At 44.3% G+C, this 27,330-nt stretch overlaps 1 protein-coding gene across 1 annotated transcript in view; it reads left to right on the top strand.

The window, feature by feature from the left end:
• Positions 1 to 27,330, top strand: part of agbl4 (AGBL carboxypeptidase 4) — a gene marked incomplete at both ends in the record, with an annotated part of 599,805 nt that overhangs the window by 294,581 nt on the left and 277,894 nt on the right. The window contains one exon of the mRNA XM_084066101.1: positions 2,062 to 2,156. Coding sequence (XP_083922227.1) covers positions 2,062 to 2,156 — 95 coding nt within the window. The remainder of the gene's footprint in view (positions 1 to 2,061; positions 2,157 to 27,330) is intronic.

The raw sequence follows: 27,330 nt of genomic DNA on the forward strand, positions 1-27,330 counted from the left end.
CAACAGATGTGCGGGGCAGTAAAGTGTAATTGAAATGCCAGCAGCAATGGTCTTATCTCCCCGCTACAGGAGCCCGCTGCCAGTCTCAACATCAGTTAGATGTCATTTTACCTAAGTCTGAATCAGCCTGCCACAATCCGCAATCCCCCCGTTCCTCTGATGCTAGGCAGGGTGGAAGGAGGGAGGGAGGGAGGGAGGGAGGGAGGGATGGGGGGAGGTGGAGGTGGGGAAGGGAGGGTGTTTGGGAGGAGAGATGGAGGGGGAAGGAGGGGAGTCTGTAATAGGATTTCAGTAGCACCCAGTTAACTTTCACCACCTGGACTTAGTTGGGTAATTTGATATGCTCCATCAATGGGATTCATTTACTGCACCCCCCACCCCACCCCACCCCACCCCACCCCACCACACCACCCACCCCTCGGTATTACCACCATCACCATTCATTCCGCTTATTTATTTATTTATTTATTTAGTTAGTTACTTCTTTTTTTCTGCATGTTTTTCTCACTCCTACCAGATCCTAATCATTGGATCCCTAGAGCTTAGGAAGAGACTTTTTTTTGTGCCAGGGAAGGGAGCCCTGTCCTTGGGGCTATAGGGGAACTTTAACCCATTAAGACCGGGAATGCATCTGTCATTTTATACTTTGGCTATTGAAAAATAGCAGATATACAAGCTCATAGCGTGGCACCGAGTGCCGTGCTATGAGCTTGTATATCTGTATATCTTGTATATCTGTCTATTTTTGAAAAATCATAAAAAATGTAATATGTATTGAATATATGTAATATAAACAAAATGTAAGCAAATATAATATAACTCAAATCTTTGCTTCTGGGGGTCCCTTGAACAAAATATTTTGAGATGGGGGTCCGCGGCCAAATACATGTAATTTTTGGGGTCCTTGACATGAAAGAGTTTGAGAACCGCTGATATTATAGCAACATAAAGTGTTTCAGAAAACCGTTAAGATTTAGAAGATCATCTGTAGAATCAACCTCAGTGTCAGGATATGCATTTCTGTGTCTTGTTTTGAAGTGTTTCTGGTTCTTATTTTGTAGTTTTGTTCTATTGTTTCCTGTCCGCCCCTGTAGTACTGTACCTGCCTTGTCTAACCCGTCTTGTGATTTGTCTGTGTTTCCACCTGTGTCCTCTTAGTCCTCGAGCCTATCCCAGTGTTGATTGTCAGTTGAGTTCACCTGTGTCCTGTTATCCCTGAGTCTATTTAAACCCTGTGTTTCAGTGTGTTCCTCTACTTCCTCATATGTCTACTATGTGTGTTCAGTGTTATTTGCCTGCCTCGCTTTTGAGTTCATTAATAAATTGCTGGATTTGACCTGCCGCCTTCAGTGTCTGCATTTGGGTCCTCGTTCAACACTTAACCCTGACACTCAGGTCTTTAAAAAATATATATATTCAAAGATTTGCACAAATATTCACGATTATTTTATTTAAATAGCAGATCTACACGCTCATAGCACGGCGCTATGAGCTTGTAGATCTGCTATTTTTGAATAGCCAGAGAAACCTTAAAATGACCCGGTCTATATGGATTAAAGCCTGCCACCTTGGGTTGTTGCTGCTCCATGCAGGCCGTAGGCTGAGCCTCCGTTTTGGGCCAGGCACATGCGGCGGGCAACATCCCGCCAGGGAACCGCCAATGGTGTGGTGCCAGATTAGAAGCCGGTGCTACCAGAGATGCTTGCCTTTTATCTGGGGCTTTGTACTGCTAACATGGGGTCATGTGAGGGACATTACAGCTGCCTTATCTGCTCATTGTGCTGATAATCTGTCATCGTTTTTTTTGCCGTGATGCTGGTGGTGGCATTTAAAAAAAAAATCCTGTGTTGGTTTCTATTTTAGTGGTCAGGTTCATATTTTTGCTGTGTGTGTGTGTGTGCGTACGTGTGTGTGTGCGTGTGTTGGGGGAAGAAAATTAGTGGAGAACACATCAATTATACCTTTTTCTCTGGTATCAAACGGCATTTGAGATGTTGTGATGTTCAGCTGTGTTTCTAGCTATTTATTAATATCTTTGAATGATATGCTTGTCTTTTTCAGAGGGTGATTTTCAACGTGGTCAACTTCTCCAAGACCAAGAGCCTGTACAGAGATGGCATGTCTCCAGTGGTCAAGTCTACCAGCAGGCCCAAATGGTAGGTGGATAAAACAATAACGACAACACCAGCAACAGCACAAAACAATATCAACTAGAAAAAGTGCTCCTTGGAGCACAGGTCTCCGCCAGGTCAGGTACGTTATTGTGACCTCCTGGTGGCGCTATAATAGGCCAATGTGAAAAGGGTGGCATTTCTTCTGAGGCCTTTCACGGCAATCGGACACTGCATGCATGATTTGAGGCATTTTGTTCCAAAAATGTGTTTTGCTAGATTAGACCTGCTGGTGGCGCTATAACAGGCCAATGTGAAAAGGGTGGGAATGTGCATGTGAAATTTCACGGAAATCGCAAGCAAGATCATGATTTGAGGCATTTTGTTCGAAACGGACCAAACTTTGGAAGCCAACCTTAGCCAATGAGGATGGAATCTGGAAAATCAGATCCTGGTTGATCACATGACTATAGAGATACTGTGTACCGATTTGCATGACGTTTGGATCAAATCTGTAGGAGTAATATAAAAAAATGGGTTTTGCACAAATCGGCCTCCTGGTGGCGCTATAACAGGCCCATGTGAAAAATTTGGGGCAGAGGTTCTGAATTGGCATCGAGGGAGTGTGTGTGCACAGTTTCACAGCGACCGGGCCAACAGTGCCGGAGATTAGCTGCTAACGGACAGAACAGACGGACGGACGGACGGACGGACTGATGAATTTTGTATTTGGCCGCAGACCACCATCTGATAATACTTTGTGCCCTGGCACCCCCATAAAAGATGGGGGTCCCTGGCACCCCCATTGTGTTGTCAAATCGTTCAAATGTTTTCTAGATGTGTTGAAAATAGCAGATCCAAGATACAAGCTTTACATGTTGCATCGCGACGCGTTGAGTGCTTGTAGATCGCTATTTTCAAATAGCTAATGTACAGTCTATACCGTATCAGTTCTTTGGTCTGTCCGATGACTAGCTTGTACAACACACACACACACACACACACACACACACACACACACACACACACACACACACACACACACACACGCACGCAGCCTAAAGACTGATGCCGTAGATTTCCAGAGTGGAAGCGTCCAGGCCCATTAGCATGTGATCCGTTGGTTGGCGGCATGATGGCTGTCGGAGGTAATAACGGCTGACTGACGGATGCAGAGGTGCTTGTGCGCGTAAGTGTCTGCGTGTGTGTGTGTGTGTGTGTGTGTGTGTGTGTGTGTGTGTGTGTGTGTGTGTGTGTGTGTGTGTGTGTGTGTGTGTGTGTGTGTGTGTGTGTGCGCGTGCGCGTGTGCGTGTCCGTCTGCGTGCGTGTGTGTGCGCGCGTGCGTGCGTGCACAAAGGTGTGGCAAGAAGGGAATGGGTGGGAGTGGGGGTGGGGGGGTCTGGTGCAGTTGGGGTTGGGTGCTGAGGCGTCTGCCAGACAGGCTGGTGGAGCCAGCGGGGCGAGGAGGAGGAACAGGGTGGCGTGATGAAGTGTGGCCGTCCAACAGGATCTCTGACATCTGTCATCGGCCGGTGGAGGGCATCCACGGGAACGCCAGGCATCTGCCACCCTGAGCTGTCTGCGTCTGCCATCAGCCTCAGAGCTCCTCCAGAAACCTCACCGTATAGCATCACCACGCCGCCACGCACCGGTCGCAGGCTAATGGGAAGAGACAACGGGTGACATGGTAGAGAGGAGAGATGAACTGCTGTCCACAACACACACACAACACTATACAACACAACACGACACTATACAACACAACACGACACTATACAACACAACACGACACGACACTATACAACACAACACGACGCCATACAACACAAGCAACACAACACAACACAACACGACACTATACAACACAACACGACACTATACAACACAACACAACACGACACTATACAACGCAACGCAACGCAACGCTAGGCTAGGCTAGGCTAGGCTAGGCTAGGCTAGACTAGACTAGACTAGACTAGACTAGACTAGACAACACAACACAACACAACACAACACAACACAACACAACACAACACAACACAACACAACACAACACTACACTACACTACACTACACTACACTACACTACACTACACTACACTACACTACACTACACTACACTACACTACACTACACTACACTACACTACACTACACTACACTACACTAGACTAGACTAGACAACACTAGACTACACAACACTAGACAACACTACACTAGACAACACTACACTACACTAGACTACACAACACAACACTACACTACACTAGACTACACTACACTACACTACACTACACTACACTAGTAAGACTCCCTAATCGGGAGATAAGCGACCGTAGGTCACATGGCATTTTATGTGAGCTGCAGTGGCAGGGGGTCCTCCACTGGGGGCGCCACCACTTTTGCATCCGTTCTGGAGCACCAGGAGTGGGTGGTCCCCGGGAATGCCCCGTGAGCAGCCCCGTTGGGGTGGTCATTTGGTAATTTGTCCACATGTGCTCATTTTTTACACTTGGGGGTCCCCGAGGCAGCTGGGGGTCCCTGGAGCTCCGGGGGTCCTTGGAGGGTGTAGTTTGGCAGGTAAGGAGTGTGTGTGCAAAATGTGGCATGGATGGGGGCAATGGGTGCGGAGATATGAGCAGGGCAAAAGTGTGACGTGTGTGACGGAGTGACGGAGTGACGGAGTGACGGACGGACACCTGGAGCAGCTTTCTGTAGTAAGTGCGACCTACGGTCGCAACTACACTACACTACACTACACTACACTACACTAGACAACACTACACTGCACTAGACTAGACAACACAACACAACACAACACTACACTACACTACACTACACTACACTACACTACACTACACTACACCAGTAAGACTCCCTAATCGGGAGATAAGCGACCGTAGGTCACATGTATACAGAAGAGGGCTGTAACGGCGATTGGTTCCTAGTTGTGTGGGCAATGTATAGTTTTGTTTGGTGGTCTAAGAAATGTGGTGGCAGGCATGTTGATGACATGAGTGTAGACATACTGTGTAGTGTGTAGCAATTTGCGTGTTTTTAGGGGCAAAACTGTAGGAGTAGTGGGCAAAAATGTGTTGTGAAAAGCGGCCTGAAGGTGGCGCTAGAAGAGGGCCATGTGAGAAATTAGGGGTGGGGTGTCCGCGTTGCCTTGGCGGACGAATAGGTACCGGCCGCGGCTCTCCCGGACGCTCCTAGCCCGAGTTACGGCATTTTATGTGAGCTGCAGTGGCAGGGGGTCCTCCACTGGGGGCGCCACCACTTTTGCATCCGTTCTGGAGCACCAGGAGTGGGTGGTCCCCGGGAATGCCCCGTGAGCAGCCCCGTTGGGGTGGTCATTTGGTAATTAGTCCACATGTGCTCATTTTTTACACTTAGGGGTCCCCGAGGCAGCTGGGGGTCCCTGGAGCTCCGGGGGTCCTTGGAGGGTGTAGTTTGGCAGGTAAGGAGTGTGTGTGCAAAATCTGGCATGGATCGGGGCAACGGGTGCGGAGATATGAGCAGGGCAAAAGTGTGACGGGACGTGTGTGACGGAGTGACGTGACGGACGGACACCTGGAGCAGGTTTCTATAGTAAATGCGACCTACGGTCGCAACTACACTACACTACACCAGTAAGACTCCCTAATCGGGAGATAAGCGACCGTAGGTCACATGTATACAGAAGAGGGCTGTAACGGCGATTGGTTCCTAGTTGTGTGGGCAATGTATAGTTTTGTTTGGTGGTCTAAGAAATGTGGTGGCAGGCATGTTGATGACATGAGTGTACACATACTGTGTAGTGTGTAGCAATTTGCGTGTTTTTAGGGGCAAAACTGTAGGAGTAATGGGCAAAAATGTGTTGTGAAAAGCGGCCTGAAGGTGGCGCTAGAAGAGGGCCATGTGAGAAATTAGGGGTGGGGTGTCCGCGTTGCCTTGGCGGACGAATAGGTACCGGCCGCGGCTCTCCCGGACGCTCCTAGCCCGAGTTACGGCATTTTATGTGAGCTGCAGTGGCAGGGGGTCCTCCACTGGGGGCGCCACCACTTTTGCATCCGTTCTGGAGCACCAGGAGTGGGTGGTCCCCGGGAATGCCCCGTGAGCAGCCCCGTTGGGGTGGTCATTTGGTAATTTGTCCACATGTGCTCATTTTTTACACTTGGGGGTCCCCGAGGCAGCTGGGGGTCCCTGGAGCTCCGGGGGTCCTTGGAGGGTGTAGTTTGGCAGGTAAGGAGTGTGTGTGCAAAATCTGGCATGGATCGGGGCAACGGGTGCGGAGATATGAGCAGGGCAAAAGTGTGACGGGACGTGTGTGACGGAGTGACGGGACGTGTGTGACGGAGGGACGGGGTGACGGACGGACACCTGGAGCAGGTTTCTATAGTAAATGCGACCTACGGTCGCAACTACACTACACTACACTACACTACACTACACTAGACTACACAACACAACACACATGAGCTCACTGAGTCAACTCTGCGTTGGGAGTGTCTCTGTTGTGACTCTCTCTCAGCACCACTGGCGTAGCTATAGGGAGTGCTGTCCATAAAGTTAAAAATAATACAGAGGTGATGAAAGTCCCCGCCCATTCACTTGTATGGAGTTGCTCACCCAGCGCATACTCCCCTTTCACCCTGTCTTCCAGGTTGGGAAGTGTGACGGGGCAGGGCCTATGTGACGCGTTTTGTGACGCGTTTTGCGCCACTCTGCGCGTTGTCTCGCATGCGCAGTAGTGTCACCTCCATGCGCAAGCTTCTGCGCAAGCTCGTGAGTCGAACCCATTGGTCGAAACCGTTTTCGTTTGTTCATGTGTCTGGCCTCTAGCCATAATAAGCTGCAGTACCTATGATCGGCCACCATGTCCAAATGCGCTTCACTGCTCCCTCTCGGTTCTCGGGGCTTGGTGCAGTCGCACCGGGGCCCGTGGGGTGGGTGGCCCGCTCCTGCCCGTGGTCTGTTGAACAAGGCTTTCTCTCTCTCTCTCTCTCTCTCTCTCTCTCTCTCTCTCTCTCTCTCTCTCTCTCTCTCTCTCTCTCTCTCTCACTTTATTGTGAAGGGACGACCGGAAGAGGAGAGGTGTTGTTGCTGCAAAGTTGTCGAGATGGCAGGGCGTGGAATTGAACCACAAAATGACTTAACCACAAAATTGTCTAAATTGTTTTGAAAATAGCCGGTGAAAAGCATTCACAATATTTGACATTGTCTTCTGAAAATAGTAGATCTGTAAGCTCACAATGCGTGGCAGGCGTTGTAGCTTTTCGATTTCTTTATGTTCACCTACAATTAATCCTAAAATCGTGATGTGAGGGTTAAAGCCATTAACTAGTATACATTTTGTAATTGAGAATGACGTAATTTCCTTATTTGTCAAGGTTTGTAATTATTTTATAACGATACTATCAGGCAGTTTTACACCCATTTTCTTTAGGTACTCCATTGACATGATGTTAGATAGTGTGATTCTCAGCAAAGCCTTTTGAACACTACAGTAAATCGTATGACCCCGGACGTGTTATATGTGGATCATACTACATTTACAGCGTCGGTCACAACAGGAGGTAATGTGTCTGGGGGTCCGGGCTCCCGTTACCACCATGGTGGGCTAATACCATGTTACCACTCCTCAACAACAACAGTGGCTGCTACTACTAAAAGGCACCGAGACGAGAACCATTTCACCCTCAGACTCAGTGGAAACTATTTTTGAACCTGTCTGCGGTTTCCAAGACTTGCCGATGACTTTGTTTGTGTCCCTGCGAAGTGGACCAGATGCTTTTAACACATTCAAACCTGGAACGCATCTATGTCATTTTTTGATTTCTTTTGGCTGGGTGCCGCGCTATGAGCTTGTATATCTGCTATTTTTGAAAAAAATCATGAAAATGGGTGCAAATCTTTGAATATACATATATTTTTAAAGCGAACATTTGCAACTCAAATCTTTGCTTCTGGCGGATTCTACAATAATGTCTTCTAAATCCTAACAGTTCTTTTTTTATGTATTTGGTTATGCACCCCCATCTCAACATATTTTGTTCCAGGGACCCCCCAGAAGTTGCAACAGAGTTAAAAATGTTTGCTTTAAAACATACATATATTCAAAGATTTGCACACATTTTCACAATTTTTCAAAAATAGCAGATCTACAAGCTCATAGCGCGGCACTCGGTGCCGCGCTATGAGCTTGTATATCTGCTATTTTTGAATAGCCGCAAAGAAATCTTAAAACGACACAGATGCGTTTCCCGGCCTTAACGGCTTAACACAGCCTCCTCTATTTGACTTTCCATCACCGCCACAAAGCTCGGGCAGGCTTCCGAAAAGTAGTAATCTTCTGTCTCTGACAGTTACAGATATGGAATAAATAGAAGAAAAGGCAAGAAGCGCGCGGAGGAGAGTCTCACCTGTCTGATACCGAGGAAAAAAAAGAAAAAAAACCTGCAGGGAGCTCGCACATAAACGCTGCACAGCAAGACAGAGCGGCAGGGAGCCAGACGGACGCATGGACAGGGAGAGAGAGAGAGAGAGAGAGAGAGGGAACAACAGACATAGAAAGAAATAGATAACCGATACAAAATGGGGGGGAAAAAATACTGGAAAGAGAAATTCACTGAGACAGGTTAGACAGGAGGGAGAGAGGTATAGGAGAATAGATCCCCCCCACACCCTCCCCACTCCCCTCTGTATTTATCCCACTGAGACCTGGAACTGTCTCATTTTTAGATTTGAGCTAAAAAGCATTATTTTACACTTTGGGCTATTCAAAAAATAGCAGATATACAAGCTCATAGCGCGGCACCGAGTGCCACGCTATGAGCTTGTAGATCTGCTATCTTTTGAAAAATTGTGAAAATGTGTGCAAATCTTTATATATATATATGTTTAAAGCGAACATTTTTAACTGAAATCTTTGCTTCTGGGGGTCCCTGGAACAAAATATTTTTGATGGGGGTCCGCGGCCAAATACATATAATTTTGGGGGGTCCTTGACATGAAAAAGATTGAACACCACTGATATAGAAACAAACGTTTTTCAGAAAACTGTTGAGATTTAGGAGGACATGTGTAGAATCGGCTTCAGGTCTCAACGGGTTATCAGAAGAGTCGTCAGTATTAGCTCAGGAGTTTGAAGCCTTTATCTCCCCGTGCAGGTGCTCCATGTCCTGGGGGCTTCCCACACAACCACATAGTCTGGTTATAGCTGGAGGCTGTGGAGGCTGGCTCTGCATTGCCATTGCCAGTCAGTCGCCTGGCCCGGTGCGGCAGCGGCATCGGGCTCGGGCTCGGCTGGGCGTCCCTGTGAGAGACAGCTGGCAGATTACAGCCCTGCAGGGCCTCTCGCTATGCTACAGGTGGAGGGATCTATCCTCCAATACCCACCCCCCTTCCCTCCCTCCCCCCCCCCACACACACATACACACACACAGGTTTGTATTACTATACTTGTGAGGACATCAACACTTTAGGACAGCCATTTTATGAATGTCATTTAAAAATGTATTTTTCCCCCTTTTTTAACCGTAAGCCTAAAGCCGAAAAACAGCCGATCTATAAGCCCACAACGCGTCGCGCTGCGACGCGTTGTGGGCTTATAGATCGGCTGTTTTTCGGTGCACAACACTGGCGCGCAACTAAGTATAAATCATGTTTAACTCTAATTCCAATCCCTAACCTCTAAATGTCTAATCCTAACCTGAATGTTTTTCTGATTGTTAACGTATCTCTAAAAATAGTTTTTTTTAAACTATGAAATAACCATTTGTCTTGTGAGGACCAGGAAAACGGTCCTCACAATGTATATTTCTTCAAATTCTACTATATTTGGTCCTCGCAAGTATAGCAATACAAACACACACACACACACACACACATACACACATCCATCCATCCCCTCCCCACCTCCACCATGCAGCTTCCAGCCCCTGGAGCAGGAGACATCAGAGCAGCCAGTCAGACAGAGTGCCGTATTTATCCTCGGTGATTCTGACACAGGAGCGAGCGGGATCCATGACTACTGACAGATGACTTAACCCATTAAGACCTGAGAGGCCGATTCTACAGTATTCTAAAAAGAAACGTACGTTTCTATATCAGTGGGGCTCAAACTTTTTTCATGTCAAGGACCCCCAAAATTATATGTATTTGGCCCGCCGACCCCCATCTCAAAACGTTTTGTTCCAGGGACCCCCAGAAGCAAAGAATAGAGTTAAAAATGTTGCTTTAAACAATATATATTCAAAGATTTGCCCACATTTTCTCGTTTTTTCAAAAATAGCAGATATACAAGCTCATAGCGTGGCACTCGGTGCCGCGCTATGAGCTTGTAGATCTGCTATTTTTGAACAGTGTAAAATAATGCTTTTTAGCTCAAATCGAAAAAATGACACAGATGCGTTCCCGGTCTTAATGGGTTAAACAGCGCCCGTGATGCTCGGTGGCACGTGAAATGGGCGGATGAATGATGACTTTCATTCCCCTCTTCTTGCCCTCTTCACAGACGCCTAACTAGATCATTCCATATGAACGGAGGGCGATAAGCGTCTGGACTATGAAATGCTGCATGTGTGTATAGAGACGGAGGCACATCGTTATGGTGTGTGTGTATGTATGGTGGCCCTCTTATTGTCATTTGACTTGTGGACTTGTTAAAAGGCTTTTGGATTTTTATAGTAGAAAATAATGTTTTTGAGATAGATGCATGATATGATTAACACCGTTTCAATCCTGGAACGCATCTCTGTCATTTTAGATTTCTTTGGCTATTCAAAAATAGCAGATATACAAGCTCATAGTGCGGCACCGAGTGCCACGCTATGAGCTTGTAGATCTGCTATTTTTGAATCTTTGAATATATATTTTACGAACATTTATCAAATATTTTGTTCCAGGGACCCCCAGAAGCTTTGATTTGGGTACAAATGTTCGCTTTAAAAACACGATTTTTCAAAAATAGCAGATCTACAAGCTCATAGCGCTGCACTCAGTGTTCTGTGTACATGACTAGATGTAGATGCATTATCATGAGATGCATTATCATGGTTGGTCTGTGTGCTGGGCAGCATTAGGCAGTTATAACGTATTTACTACTGTAAGTAATACAATATAATACTGAACTTATATAATATTGGGGGCAGCGGGTTCGCCTAAAGGTTAGCGAAGGCGTGCTTGAGACAGAAAGGTTCCTGGTTCGATCGCCATGGAGTAACGATCTGTGTGGGGAAGTGAATGACCACCACTCACACCCCTCCCTCAACACAGCTGAAGTGCCCATGAGCAAGGCACTGAATCCACAACCTGCTCCAGTATAGCTGCTCAGTGGCCAACACTATACTGTGGTTGTACTGGTCAGTTCCCAGGTTTTTGTGTGTGTGTGTGTGTGTGTGTGTGTGTGTGTGTGTGTGTGTGTGTGTGTGTGTGTGTGTGTGTGTGTGTGTATGTGTGTGTGTGTGTGTGTGTGTGTGTGTGTGTGTGTGTGTGTGTGTGTGTGTGTGTGTGTGTGTGTGTGTGTGTGTGTGTGTGTGATTTTTGAGGGCGTTGCTGAAAAAGAGCACTCATGCTCAGCATACCTACCCTGGGTAAATAAAGGTTAAGATAAAATAAAATACTGTAATATCAATAAGCAGCCAATCCTCCACATTTATTCCATACCGTTTACTCACAAATGATCAACTTCTTGGTAAATATTAATCTGACTACTCTGATTGTATGTTAATTAAGCATGTTAAAACATACTGTACCATTAGGACCGCAGGGTGAGACCAAAGAGAAGAGAGTGTTAGACGAAAAAAAGCAGAAAACGAGCAGATAGAGTCGAGAGAGAGAGAGAGAGAACCACATTTTCCTTGCATGAGCGTATTGAAGTGAATGGCCCTCTGGGAGACACTAGGTGCCAAACCAGACTCCCCGTGGTCTGCTATTTGTTAGACTGCTAGAGCAAAGAATTACCCAGCATCCTCATTTTCTGGGCTAAGCTAATTAGAAAGCCAGAGAGCGTGTTGTAAATGCAGCCTGGTGGTAGCTGGGGTGTGCTGGAATGGTCGGGTAAATGGCCAGCTATGCTGATATGAGCGTCATTGAGTCAAGCAAGAGATGCTGCTGCTGTGTGCCCATGGAGGTTCCCATGTGGCGAGGGAGGGGGGTGGGGGGGAGAACCAAGAGAGTACAATATGGTGGACGAATGGCTTCACATAGAGGAAGAAATAGCACGAAGAAAACCTTTCTAAACACTTCTTAAAGGTTCTATGACATTCATTTTCACTTTTTTATTTTGTATGTTTTTTGGGGGTTTTTATGACCTCAGCTAGACCCAAAAAAAAATGAACTTTGAACATTCAGTGAATTTTCTGTGGTCTGAGATTTTCTGAATAATTAGGCTGAAAAGTAATCTGTGATTGGCGCCTGGACTTTGATGTCACGGTCCATTAATCCCGCCCCCCTCTCCTCTCCGCCCCCTCTCTGGTCCGCCCCTCCGTTCCGGAGGCCGATTCTACAAATGTCTTCCAAACAAATAAATAAAAAACAAATAAACAGTTTTTGGGAAAATATTTGAAATCTTCTTTCAAAAAATAGCAGATCTAAAAGCTCATAGCGCGGCACTCGGTGCCGCGCTATGAGCTTGTATATCTGCTATTTTTTAATAGCCAAAGAAACCTAAAAATGACACAGTCAGATGCTTTCCCGGTCTAAATAGATTGAAGCAGCTACAGTATTAATGTTAGTGCTTTATCGCGTCGTTGCAATAAGTCAGATCTTATTGTGACATCGGCTGTCACTTTAGTTATGCTTACTTTGTTTTTAATCTCCTCAAATGGATCAAAACAAATCAAACGAGGCAGACGCTATATGTGACAAGTGCACACTGCTTATTTAGTTTCATGTCATCATTGCAACACCTACTGACTTATGCACTCATTATATTCAAATTCATTTACTATAATATATTGTATGATAACCGTGAGGTCCACCGTGTGGTATATTAATGTGGTCTCATCATCGCTGTCCCTTAACCCATTAAGACCTGAGGCCGATTCTACAAAACGTCTTCTAAATCCTAACAGTTTTCTTTAAAAAAAACGTATGTTTCTAAGTCAGTGGTGCTCAAACTTTTTCATGTCAAGGACCCTCAAAATTATATGTATTTGGCCGCTCACCCCCATCGAAATATGTTGTTCCAGGGACCCCCAGAAGCAAAGATTTGAGTTAAAAAAACGTTCGCTTAAAAATAAATAAAAAGGTATTCAAAGATTTGCACAAAATGTTCAAGATTTTTCAAGAATAGCAGATCCCTAGGCTGGCGGGGGGAGTGTAGCGCCCAGGATCACTTAGATCATTGGCACCGGGTGAAAAAGGGTTACAAAATTGTGGGATAAAAAAAATATATATATAATATATTAAAAAAAAAGAATAGCAGATCGAGCTTGTAGATCTGCTATTTTTTGAATAGCCAAAGTATAAAATAATGATTATACTGTAGCTAAAAATCTAAAATGACACACAGTATGCGTTCCCCCGGATTGAATGGCTTAAATAATGCTCCACTTCCTCATTAGTCAGCGTGGGCAGGTGGGTGTAAAAATAGCTACACCTCTGACTGCGCGCACAGATGAGCAGTCTGTGAACTGGAGGGAAGTGTTGCCAAACATTGCTTTCTAAAGTTAGAAACCCCCAGCCAACCTTGGTTCAAGGGTAAATGCTTTTCTTTTTTTTGTGTTGTGTTGCTGCTATATATTTCCCTTTTTCATCAAAGGAAGGGGGTGAAAAAATAACTTGTTAGAGAAGTGCTTTTCAAGCAGCGGCGGCGCTCCTCAAGCTCCAAGTCAGCCCAGTCGGTCGGTCAGTCAGTCAGTTAGTCCATTGAGACCTGAAGCCGATTCTACACGTCTCCTAAATCTCAACAGTATTCTGAAAAACGTATGTTTCGATATCAGTGGGTGCTCAATCTTTTTTCATGTCAAGGACCCCCAAAATGATATGTATTTGGCCGCCGACCCCCATCAAAATATTTTGTTCCAGGGACCCCTGCAGAAGCAAAGATTTGAGTTACAAATGTTCGCTTTAAATATATATGTATTCGAAGATTTGCACACATTTTCACTATTTTTCAAAAATAGCAGATCTACAAGCTCGTAGCGCGGCACTCGGTGCCGCGCTACGAGCTTGTATATCTGCTATTTTTTAATAGGCCAAAGTGTAAAATAATGCTTTTTTAGCTCACATCTAAAAATGACACAGTTCCAGGTCTCAATGGGTTAGTCAGTCAGTTAGTCAGTCTGGGCACAATTTTTGCTTTTTCTACCAAAAATCCTTGGTGTAAGCGTGCGCCGATGCAACAGCATAGTGAAATTCTATTTGGAGATGTCCGCAGCTCCATCAGGGTGCATGTTAGCTGTAATTGTTCTGTCAATCAGCTACAGCCCCCGTGCCTGCTTTGCAGCACCACACCGCACCCCCCCCTCAACCCGTCACCCCCCTCCACCCCTCCCCATCCTCCACCAACATCACCACTCGTTAAGCCATTAAGACCCGGAACGCACCTGTGTCTCTTTTTGATTTGAGCTGAAAAAAGCATTATTTTACACTTTGGCTATTTAAAAATAGCAGATATACAAGCTCGTAGCGCGGCACTCGGTGCCGCGCTACGAGCTGTACTGTATATCTGCAATTTTTGAAATAAATATTTTGAGATGGGGGTCCGCGGCCAAATACATATAATTGTGGGGGTCCTTGACATGAAAAAGTTTGAGCACCACTGATATAGAAACATACGTTTTTTTCAGAATACTGTTGGGACATTTTTAGAATCGGCCTCAGTTTTTAATGGGTTAAGCCCCGGTTCAGGGTGTGAGGGGGGAGGAGGTGAGAGGGTGGGGGGGGGGTGAGTGGACGACTAGGGTGTATCTCTCCCACTTTTCACTGACACGACACGTCTCTCTTGCCATCTTTTATCTCTCTCACCTTTCCCCCCTTTTCGTCGTTTTTTTCCTTCTCCCCTATGTTTTCTTTTTTTTGGCTTTTATTTGTCCTCGTTTCCCCTTTTCAAACATAACCCCTCTCCCTCTTTACTTTTGTTTCTTTCATCGTCCGTGATTGCCATCTGGCAACCCTGTTCGCCTGGCGTCCTCCTCCTCTTTTTAACCCATTAAGACCGGGGACGCATCTGTGTCATTTTTGGATTCTTTTTTGGCTATTCAAAAATAGCAGATCTACAAGCTCATAACGCGGCACTGAGTGCCGCGTTATGAGCTTGTATATCTGCTATTTGAAATAAAAATCTTGAACATTTGTGCAAATCTTTGAATACATATTTTTTATGTTGCTATAATATCAGTGGTTCTCAAACTTTTGTCATGCCAACGACCACCGAAATAGTATGTATTTGGCCGTGGACCCCCATCTCAAAATATTTTGTTCCAGGGACCCCCCAGAAGCAAAGATTTGAGTTAAAATGTATATATAAATATATATAAAAAGATTTGCACACATTTTCACGATTTTTTCCCCAAAAAAATAGCAGATATTCAAGCTCATAGCGCGGCACTCGGTGCCGCGCTATGAGCTTGTAGATCTGCTATTTTTGAATAGCCCGAGGAAATCTAAAAATGACACAGAGAATGCGTTCCAGGTCTTAACGGGTTAATGTGTTCCCCCCATTGTTGTGTCCTGTCGCACCAATGTCACCAAAGACAAATCTAATCTCCTGTTTAATGTTGATTCTGATTCTGATTTGTTGGTCGGGTGGAAAAAGAGACAGCGACAGACAGACAGACAGTGTAGTAGGGACACTGCAGCTGTTTAGGAGGAAAACGGTTTTGTCACCACGGCAGCAGGTCCTTTACTGATAGATAGATAGATAGATAGGGGCGACTTCTACTGCAGCTAGTAGTGCTATAGGGTCCTTCACAGCCCTGTGAAGAAGCCTTGTCTTTATACTTGTAGCAGCAGTCACACTGCTGCATGGGGGCTGTCAGGGGTCTACTACGCCCGTCGTGGTGTGTTTGACAGGATTCCGGGGGGATGGGGGGGTAGGGGGGAGGGGGGGTTGGGGTTCTCTCTCGAGGACAAGGAAGTCAGGCATTGAACGGGGGGAGACGTTTCGGCGTGTAGACAGGCATAGGCAGGAAAGGTTGTGGGAGAGACCAGAGACCTACTCTTCTTTGACTGCTTCCACTTTCTTCAAGACTCCTGCTAGTCTCTTCTTCCCCCGCGCACGCTCGCCATGCCACTGAGCCACTCGCACAATTAACCATGTGGCATGCCTTTTAATAATAGACCTTTTAATTGACGACAAATGAAGAGTGATGTAAAATAGCTAATAGCTTGCGCTAATTAATAGGGGAATTGAATGCTTGTTAATTAAGGGCAAACAGGACAAGGACCGGCTCGGGTAATTTGAGCAATAAAACCGAGACTAACGACTCATTTCCAAACAGACGTGCTTCATAAAAACGTCAAGCGGGGGGGGGGGGCTCCCCGTTCGGCTTTTTTTAGAACACCCACTGCCCCGCAGTGCTCTCGTTACCGGCGGCGCCCCCCCCACCCTTGACCCCCTCGGCGACACACACACACACACACACACACACACACACACACACACACACACACACACACACACACACACACACACACACACACACACACACACACACACACACACAGTAAAAATATTTATGAACAGCACTGTCCTGGCTCCCTTCCTGAGGCTACCCAGTGGCACTGTAACCCATTAAGACCGGGAACGCATGTGTGTCATTTTTTTTTATGTCTTTGGCTATTCAAAAATAGCAGATCTACAAGCTCATAGCGCGGCACCGAGTGCCGCGCTATGAGCTTGTAGATCTGCTATTTTTTTGAAAAATCTTGAAAATGTGTGCAAATCTTTGAATATATTTATTTTTTTATGCGACCATTTGTAACTCAAATCTTTGCTTCTGGGGATTCTACAAATGTCTTCTAAATCCTAACAGTTTTTCTTTTTACTTATGTGTCTATATCAGTGGTTCAATTTGAGTAAAAAAAAAAAACATTTTCACGATTTCTCAAAAAATAGCAGATCTACAAGCTCGTAGCTATAAGCTTGTACATCTGCTATTTTTGAATAGCCAAAGAAATAAAAAAAAATGACACAGATGCGTTACCGGTCTCAATGGGTTAAGACGAACGGCGCCCGTATAGCATCTTTGGGTGATAATAACATAGATTATTATTTTTCCACAACAATACAGGGCCACGTGTCTCAACAGTATACTATGATGTGCAACACGCAATATATCGGAATGAATCAAACCCCTACGCGATGATTATTGCCACCGATTCCTGTTAGTATTTAGTACCTATGAGTGCTTCCCCCTGTCCTTGTCTCCCTGTGGTCATAACTCATGGGCCTCAAGCTACTGTACACTATATAGGTTGAAATTAATATTCAGCTGCGGCTTCGCACACATGACACCCAAGTTCTCCGCTTCAAAGACAGGCTACTAGGATGTTAAAGGTACTATGTGTTTACCATGGTTTTTTATTACACCTGTACAGTGGCTCTGCGCCCTATCTTTCTCTGCCTGCATGGGCGCCTGTGTGTTTAATTTAACCCAGTCAATCTGGGGACGCATACAGTATGTGTCATTTTTAGATTTCTTTGGGCTATTCAAAAATAGCAGATATACAAGCTCATAGCGCGGCACCGAGTGTCGCGCTATTAGCTTGTAGATCTGCTATTTATTTTTTTAAATCTTGAACATTTGTGTAAATCTTTTAATATATATATATATTTTTTAAAGCGAACATTTGTAAAAAAAAAAATGTTCCAGGAACCCAGAAACAAAGATTTGAGTTACAAATGTTTTCTTTAAAAAAATACATATATATAAATATTTTCACGATTTTTCAAAAACAGCAGATCTACATGCTCATAGCGCGGCACTCGGTGCCGCGCTATGAGCTTGTATATCTGCTATTTTTGAATAGCCAAAGAAATCTTAAAATGACAGAGATGCATCCCCGGATTGAAAGGGTTAAAACAAAAAAAAAAGAAGGGAGAGAGAGAGATCTAGAGACAGAGAGAGAGAGAGAGAGCTATAGAGACAGAGAGAGAGAGAGAGAGCTACATTATATTCTAAGTCGTCTGTTGGCCCCTGCAGTGTGTGAACCATAGTATTCATTTGAAAGTATATGGATTTCATATAAGATTTTTAGATTAAAAACGAAACGAAAAAGAAGGGGAAAAAAAGGCAGCAGACAATATGACGCTTCGCCCTCCGTCAACATTGTCTCAGCGATAAGGGAATGCGGACAAAAATCTTTTAACCCATTAAGACCGGGAACGCATCTGTGTCATTTTTTTAGCTAAAAAGTATTATTTTACACTTTGGCTATTCAAAAATAGCAGATATACAAGCTCATAGCGCGGCACCAAGTGCCGCGCTATGAGCTTGTAGATCTGCTATTTTTGAAAAATCTTGAAAATGTTTGCAAATCTTTGAATATATTCTTGTAAAGCGAACATTTTTAACTCTTTGCTTCTTGGGGGTCCCTGGAACAAAATATTTTGAGATGGGGGTCGGCAGCCAAATACATATCATTTTGGGGGTCCTTGATATGAAAAAGTTTGAGCACCACTGACATTTATTATTAGAATCGGCTTCAGGTCTTAATAGGTTAATAAAACCTGAACCCCAGCGCGAGACACACTGGCACCTAATTGTCTGTCACCCAGTTCACCCAGCCAGAGGAAATGGAGAGGGCTCGGAATCTAAGTGAATATTTTGAAGGCGAGAACGAAGACTCTATGTGGTAGAAAAGAGGCAGCCGGTGTGACACCAATCCCAAATCTGAAATGGCGCTCCTGTACTGGGGGCAATTACTTCCATTTCCCCCACCTAGCTCTGGCAGGCTTTAACCCATTAAGACCAGGAACGCATGTGTGTGTCATTTTTTAGATTTCTTTGGCTATTCAAAAATAGCAGATCTACAAGCTCATAGCGCGGCACCGAGTGCCGCGCTATGAGCTTGTAGATCTGCTATTTTTGAAAAAATCGTGAAAATTTGTGTCAAAATCTTGGATTATATATTTTTTAAAGCGAACATTTGTAAAATATGTAGTTCCAGGAACCCCCAGAAGCAAAGATTTGAGTTACAAATGTCTGCCAAAAAATAAAAAAATAAGAAAAATTGCGCAACTTTCATGATTTTTCAAAAATAGCAAAAATAGCAGATCTTGTAGATCTGCTATTTTTGAATAGCCCAACGAAATCTAAAAACGACACAGATGCGTTCCCGTTCTTAATGGGTTAAAGATCGGTGAGAGGAAAGTGATTACAAAGTTCTATTTCATTAGATGAAAATGACACCTCTTTTCCATTTCCAGTTTTCCCCATTCCATCTGGGAGTCTTTATTCTCCTGTGTGTGCCATCAGGACAAATAGGAAAGAGAGAGAGAGAGAGGGAGAGAGAGAGAGAGGGAGGCACCAATCGGAACCATCTACAGCACACGCGCAGCTTCCTTGTTCACAGAAACTCATTAGCATGCCGCAAGAGGAAGTGAAAGAGGATTATATGGGAGAAATAATGGGACAAAATGTAACAAATAGATTAATAATAATCTTCCAGATGGGGATAAGGCGTGTGTGTGTGGGTGAGTGCGTGTGCGCGGAGTATGTGTGCGTGTGCATCTCTCTCTCCCTCTCTGTGTGTGTGTGTGTGTGTGTGTGTGTGTGTGTGTGTGTGTGTGTGTGTGTGTGTGTGTGTGTGTGTGTGTGTGTGTGTGTGTGTGTGTGTGTGTGTGTGTGTGTGTGTGTGTGTGTGTGTGTGTGTGTGTGTGTGTGTGCGTGCGCGTACGTGGCCGGGCATGTGTGTGTGCATATACCTTGCCTGCAGAGATAGAACCAAGAAGATGGAATGAAAAGAAAGAAAGAAAGAAAAGAAAGGGGGGTGGGTTGGGGTGGGGGGGGGGGGGTAGAACAAGCTGGTGGAGTATTGTGGTGGAGAGACAGCTTGCTCCTGGCTCTCCATTCAACCCGCAAATGACTTACCTGGACAGTTATATGTTTGCCTGGAGGAGAATTAAAAAGCCCACTTCATTTTCCCCCCCTTTTTTTAGATGGCGGGTGTAGCGGTGTCAGTGCTAGCCCTCCCTGAAAGCACTTTAATCTAAATGCTTTTGTCAGGGGAGATTTGGTAGATTGCACCAGGCAGGGGTACAAATTGGTTGTGTCATCTTATAATGAACTAGGTGAGGCGTTGCAGTTTTTCTGCAGCCAACGGTCCCCTGCTGATTACTGTACTGTAAGTCTGTGTGGCTGTTTTTAGCAATGTCAGGTTGGGCCGCGGCGCACCACACTCCCCCCAGCCCCACCCCACCGCGACACATTGTACCTGCCACCTAATGCCACCTAATGTTGCCAAAAAGAACCGACACAATGTTTCCTGGACGTAAACAGAGCATTTTTTGCAGAATTCAACTTTTGATGAAATTTGCGTGAAAAGTATTTTCCATATTGTTAGATGCCTTAACCCATTAAGACCTGAGGCCGATTCTACAGTATATCAGTGGTGCTCAAACTTTTTCCATGTCCAAGGACCACCCAAAATGATATGTATTTGGCCACAGACTCCCATCTCAAAATATTTTGTTCCAGGGACCCCCCCGAAAGCAAAGATTTGAGTTACAAAGGTTTGCTTTAAAAATATATATATATTCAAAGATTTGCACACATTTTCACGATTTTTCAAAAATAGCAGATCTACAAGCAGATAGCAGATATTCAAGCTCATAGTACTGAGTGCCGCGATACGAGCTTGTAGATTTGCTATTTTTGGAAAATCATGAAAGTTTGTTCAAATCTTTGAATATATATATTTTTTTTTAAAGCAAACATTTATAACTCAAATCTTTGCTTCCGGGGGCATTCTACAAATGTCTTCTAAGTCCTACAGTTTTTTGAAAAATGTATGTTTCTATATCTGTGGTTCTCAAACTTTTTTCATGTCAAGGACCCCCAAAATGATATATATTTGGCCGCGGACCCCCCATCTCAAAATATGTTGTTCCATTTGATTCCATAAAAAAAAAATAGCAGATATACAAGCTCATAGCGCGGCACTCGGTGCCGCGCTATGAGCTTGTATATCTGCTATTTTTGAATAGCCAAAGAAATCGGACAAATCTGACAATATGACACACGTTCGATGCGTTTCCCGGTCTTAATGGGTTAATGCAGGATTTGCATTTTCCTATTGTTGCCATACTATCTGTGAGCCGTACAGAATACAGTGTGTGAGGGTTATTTGGAGTTGAGGAGGCTTGGGCTATAGGTTCCGTACGGGGCTTCTCATTGGGCGTGCTCAGCACGACGGAGAGGGGTTGACCCCTCGACCCCTGGCTAAAGGATTATGGGTATCTCAGCGATTCCACAAAGCCGTTGCTGTCAGGACGCTGACGGGACACATTAGGGCCACTGTGTGAAGGCCTGGGTCTGAAATCTGCATTCTGCCCACAACACAGGAATTTCTCTACCCTCCCCTCCCTCCATCTTATCCTCACTGGCTCCCTCTCTCAGTGGTGTAAAGTAACTAAGTACATTTACTCAAGTACAATTTTGAGGTGCTTTTACTTTACTTGAGTATTTTCCAATCGTCTATAGTGGAGTACTTCTACTCCACTATATACATCTCGGAGGCAAATATTGTACTTTTACTCCACTACGATTGTTTGACAACTTTAGTTACTCGTTACTTTGCAGGTATAAAGTATTACATTATAAAACACGCATTAACCACTTCAGCCCTATTTTATACCCTAGGCTATTTGAAAATAGCAGATCTACAAGCTCACAACGCGTCGCGATGCGACGCGTTGTGAGCTTGTAGATCTGCTATTTTCAAACATTTTAGTACTTTTACTTGTGGTACTTTAAGTACATTTTGATGCCAATAATTGTGTGCTTTTACTCAAGTAAACTTTGAATTCTGGACTTTTATTTACGTAACAGAGTATTTCTATATTGCAGTATTGGTACTTTAGTAAAGAATTTGAGTACTTTTTCCACCACTCCCTCTCTGTTTCTCTCTCTCTCTCTCTCTCTCTCTCTCTCTCTCTCTCTCTCTCTCACCCACAACCGACCCCCCATTCCCAAACCCCTCTCTCCATCATGTGGTGTGTGTCAGTCAGAGAGTGCACGGTTAAAATCCTTATACTGTTAATTCCACTCTGAAGAGCTTTAATTTCTAAACACTGGAGGATTTGGCTGTGTGGTGAATTCAAACAAACTTGGCTAAGTCAACAGCTGTATGAAGGACGCTCCGGCTGCAGTAACACAGATGCTTCAGCAGAGCTGCAGTAGTGTACTGTATCTGCAGCTTGCCAGACCATTTTCCTCCCTCTTTTGAAGATAGATTCTTGAAGAAAAAAAAAACTCCTTGTCCCCTAATTGCATTTGTCTCTCCCCAATACCCTCCCCCCCCCCTTATTATGAGGAGCCGAATGGGATATAATCCACCTTACCTCTCATACGGTATACAGTATAATACTGAAAAAACGCCTCACATAATACTACTGAAAATCACGCCTCTCGAAATAGGCTCTATGCACAGCAGCCATTATTGTGAAGACATTCACAGGTGTTGCCAATGGTGATACTAATGAAGGCTCTGTTCCATTCTTGGTCAAACGGAGTCAGTGTTGCTGATATTGTGCATGTTGGCTCACTGGAAACACTCTGCTACACCAGTGGGTCTACAGTTGGGGTCCAGGGACCCTCATGGGCTTCCAAATGCCCCCCTTACGGGTGTGTAACTCTGAGAGTGTACAAATGGAACCAAATGGACCCTTACGGGTCCATTTGGTTCCATTTGTACACTCTCAGAGTTATGGGGGTCGTGGAAACTATACTGTGCTGCACTAAATGGAACAGAGCCTTCATTAGTATCATTGGTAACACCTGTGAAGGAAGTGATAATATGGCTGTTTTGCATAGAGCCTATTCACCTGTTTCCTAGGCTGTGTGTTTTCCACTTCCTGTAGATTTCATTGGATATCATTAGTCATCTGACCGGTTTCATTGGATTTCATTGGATCAAAAGACAGGAAGTGGAACACAGTGAAAAGCCTAGGAAACAGGTGGATAGAGAGTATGCACATGCGTCACTTGTCCACCGGGACACGCCCCCCCCCCCCCCCCCCCCCTCATCTAGACTGAGTGGCAAAACACTGAGCAGCATGGAGCGTTGGAGTTTGGAAGCGCTCGATGGAAATCACTCAACGGCCCTGCGTACCACCTGTTTCTAAATGTCACATAATGCAGGAGGTAGCAGGATGTTGCGTTATTGAAAACGAGCGCTTCCAAACTCTGACAGAAATAATCCCCTGCATGGAATTCATTGACAGAAAGTAGCTCATAACATGTCTCTACGGTGGATCTTCCTGAAACAAAAACTTTGCGGATAGAAAGAGGATAATTCAAGCTTTCCGTACAGCTGCCATGTTGGTGAGTTTAACGTTGTTTAATACAATCAGATAGGACTTTTCTGTTTGGATGTATGGGCTGTCAAGGCCAGAAAGTTGTATTTTTGCCACTCAGTAGGCGTTCGCACATAACTTCCGGGTAGCCTCTATTGACTGTCAACATGGTCCTCTCCACTCAAAGCTTGTCTTGGACCCCCTGCACCATCAGTACTGTAGCCCCACAAGGCTGTGTGTGCTCTCTCTCTCTCTCCTACGCTTCTATCCCTCTTCACTAACTGCTGCATCATGTCAAGTAGCCACCAGTCGCTCGTGCTTCTGAAGTTTACACAACCCTCGTTTGGCCTAAATCACCAATGGGGACGTGTCCACCTACAGGGAGGTTGACCATCTGGCTTTCCTGTTGCTAGCCAGAACAACTTGGAGCTCAATGCTCTAAAGACTGTAGAGATGGTGGATAGGGCACTGACGATGGTTTTATGACCGAAACGTTTATCCCGCCATCACTCTTGCACTTTGAGCACTTTAGCATGTGGTTGAGCATGCAAAAAATAAAGCAAAAACATGATTTTTTTTTCCTAGTCTCTTTCTAAGGAGTCATCCTTAAAGGGATAGTTCACCCCCAAAATGACTTTTTTTCTATCGATTAGTCACCCCATATGAGACTTGAATTCATGGATATTTTTTAGTTTTTGTCGCATTCCAAATTCCTAATTTGATGAGCGGCAGCGGTTCCGGTAGGAGACACAAAGAGTCTCCTTTGTGTCTCCTTTACCGGAACCATTGCCTACCGGTCCGCTGGTCATCGAATGAATGCGACTAAAAAACAAAAAAATATCCATGAATTCAAGTCTCCATGGGCTGACTAATCGACATTTTTTGGGTGAACTATCCCTTTAAAATATGTGTGTTGTGCGAGTCTTTCACCACCCTGTTCCTCTTAGTTCTTGAGACCACCGCAACCTGCAACCAACCTTGTACTAAGGACAAAGAAAGTCTGCCCTGCACTATATAAGTACACAAGATGGTCACGCATTTTGGCAGGTCAACACTTTCCCTGTAACAGTAGTGGTGCCACGCTAGAGAAGACAGAGGAGGAGGCCGAGGAGGCAGACATTTGAGTATATTGGAAAGAGGGATTAAACTCCATCAGCAGGTACTTTAGCCCTGCGCTTCCCGAGTGCCCTACATCAGTTATCCTAAGCAGGCATCTATTAAGCCATTCAAACCGGGAACGCATCTGTGTCATTTTTAGATTTCTTTGGCTATTAGAAAAAATAACAGATCTAAAAGCTCGTAGCGCGGCACCGAGTGCCACGCTATGAGCTTGTAGATCTGCTATTTTGGAAAAATCATGAAAATGTGTGCGAATCTTTGAATATATATATTTTTAAAAAGCGTTTAACATTTCTAAGTTAAATCTTTGCTTCTGGGGGGTCCCTGGAACAACATATTTTGAGATGGGGATACATATCATTTTGGGGGTCCTTTGACATGAAAAGGTTTGAGAACCACTGATATTATAGCAACATAAGTTTAAAAAAAAAAACTGTTAGGATTTAGAAGACATTTGGTAGAATCCCCCAGAAGCAAAGATTTGAGTTACAAATACTTTTGCTTTGAAAATGTATATATATTCAAAGATTTGCATACATTTTCCACGATTTTTCAAAAAATAGCAGATCTACAAGCTCATAGCGCGGCACTCGGTGCCGCGCTACGAGCTTGTATATCTGCTATTTTTGAATAGCCCAAAGAAATTTAAAAAAAAGTCCCGGTCTAAATGGGTTAAAGCACTTTAGTGTATATCCCAGTAGTCCGTGTGTGAATGTGCCAGAGTGAGACAGGAGTCATTAATCCAGGACCAGAACAGAACAGAAGGGGGCGGGGTTATGGTACTTGATGCCTACCGGCACAAAGGACTGACCATAATACCCCCCATTGGGGGGTTCACTCGGGGTAGAAATATACTTTATGCACATGATGTCCAACCTACATTTACTGGTACACAGTTTAAAGATATATTATAGCCAACTGAGAAGAGATGCTCTTTGGAGAGGTTTAGCAAATGACACACACATGTTATTTCCTCTGTAGAGACACCGTAGACCAGTGGTTTTCACACTTTTTCATGTCAAGGACCGCTAAAGTGACACTTATTAGCCCGCGGACCTCCCTTTGAAAGATATGCTAGGGACCGCCATAAGAGAAGATAGTTACTGCTCTTTTATTTTACGGCTCAACCATTTTAATTTCAAGGTGATCCCCCAGTTTGACATGCATTAGGCTACGAACCCCCATTTTAATGGCATTTTCTATCTCTGGGACTCCAATTTATATTGTAAATCTATGTTAATTAATCAGGGGGGAAATTGGCCGGCTACGATCCTCCTTTCCAGAGCTATGGCCGTTTGAATGTGGCTTGTTTTTTGAAAAACACTTAGAAAACAACAGAAATCCGAGAAATATGTACTTTTGTGAATCCTTTAACATCTTTTTGTTGTATGGTCACGTGATTTCCGGGTGTTTCTTCGGTGGTACTTGGATCATTCACAGGCTGTGGAGCTTTCTGTCTACACCAAATCTCTTTGCCAAAAATAGAGCAATTTTTTGGCTAATGTTCCCCCCGGACTATGGCTGCTGTGGTTCAAGTGGTTAACAGTACAGATTGGGACAGTTTCACAAGAAACGATGACAGAATCACAATGCGACAAGTGAATGAAAGACTGTTTGGTTGATCTAATACAATGTTTTTTTCTTTTTCTACTTGTAAAATCAGCAGCTTCAGGTAGAAAGGCTTTTTTGTTGTTGTTCTTCAAGCATGTTGGCACTGTCTTATTGACATTACCATTGTTGCAGTATTGTCTTAAATGCTGAACGTGCAGTATTGTTCCGAATGCTGACCTGAATGAAATGTACTTCTCATTATTGAAATGTATTCCTCGAGACTTGATGTTTCAAGGAAACAATCATTGACATTCTCTTATTGATTGACATTACTGTTTACAGTATGTTTTTGAATGCTGAGTGTGCAGTATTGTTTTGAATGATGGTGTTTGAATGATGTTTATAATGCTCAGGTTTGAAATAAGAGCCGAATGAAACAGGAGTAAAATGCATTCACGTATCCTTCTTTTTATTTTGTGAATATCAGTCATTATTGAACACAATGACTCGATGACATGGTTCATGGTCAGGTGGTGTAACCAGCCAATTTACATTTAAATCAATTCACACTACGACTGCTAAATGAAATCAGAAGATAAAACCTGAAAAGTTTGGTAACCCTTATTGCCGTAGAGGTCCACGTGCCTGATGTGGCCCCATGTGACATCAAGTGCCATTCGTAACATTCTTGTGTGGATGCCATCCAGGGCCTTTTCCTGCTGTTTACTGTGAGCGTCCATTTCTCAGACCTATACTTTCTTTCTTTCTTTCTTAATCCTTTATTTATTCAGGGAAGCCCATTGAGACTGAGAGCAAGCTCTCTTTTTCAAGGACGCCCTGATAACAACATATAAAATACATATATAATGAGAAACAATAACAAACATTTGAATCACTTTACAATGTCACAGATGCAATAAACATAGTGTTACATGAAACGGGTGCAGTCACTATGATGTGTGTCCTCAAGAAGCACCCTGAATGTCTCTATTCAAACCAATCGCAACAGTTTCAGAGAGTCCTGAAGTTTGTTCCATTTGTGTGGAGCATAATACATGAAAGCAGTCATTCCTTGTTCACTGCTCTTATGTGGACTGGTATA

This window comes from Gymnoscopelus microlampas, assembly GCF_963454915.1.
Source record: "Gymnoscopelus microlampas genome assembly, chromosome: 9".
Taxonomy (NCBI): domain Eukaryota; kingdom Metazoa; phylum Chordata; class Actinopteri; order Myctophiformes; family Myctophidae; genus Gymnoscopelus; species Gymnoscopelus microlampas.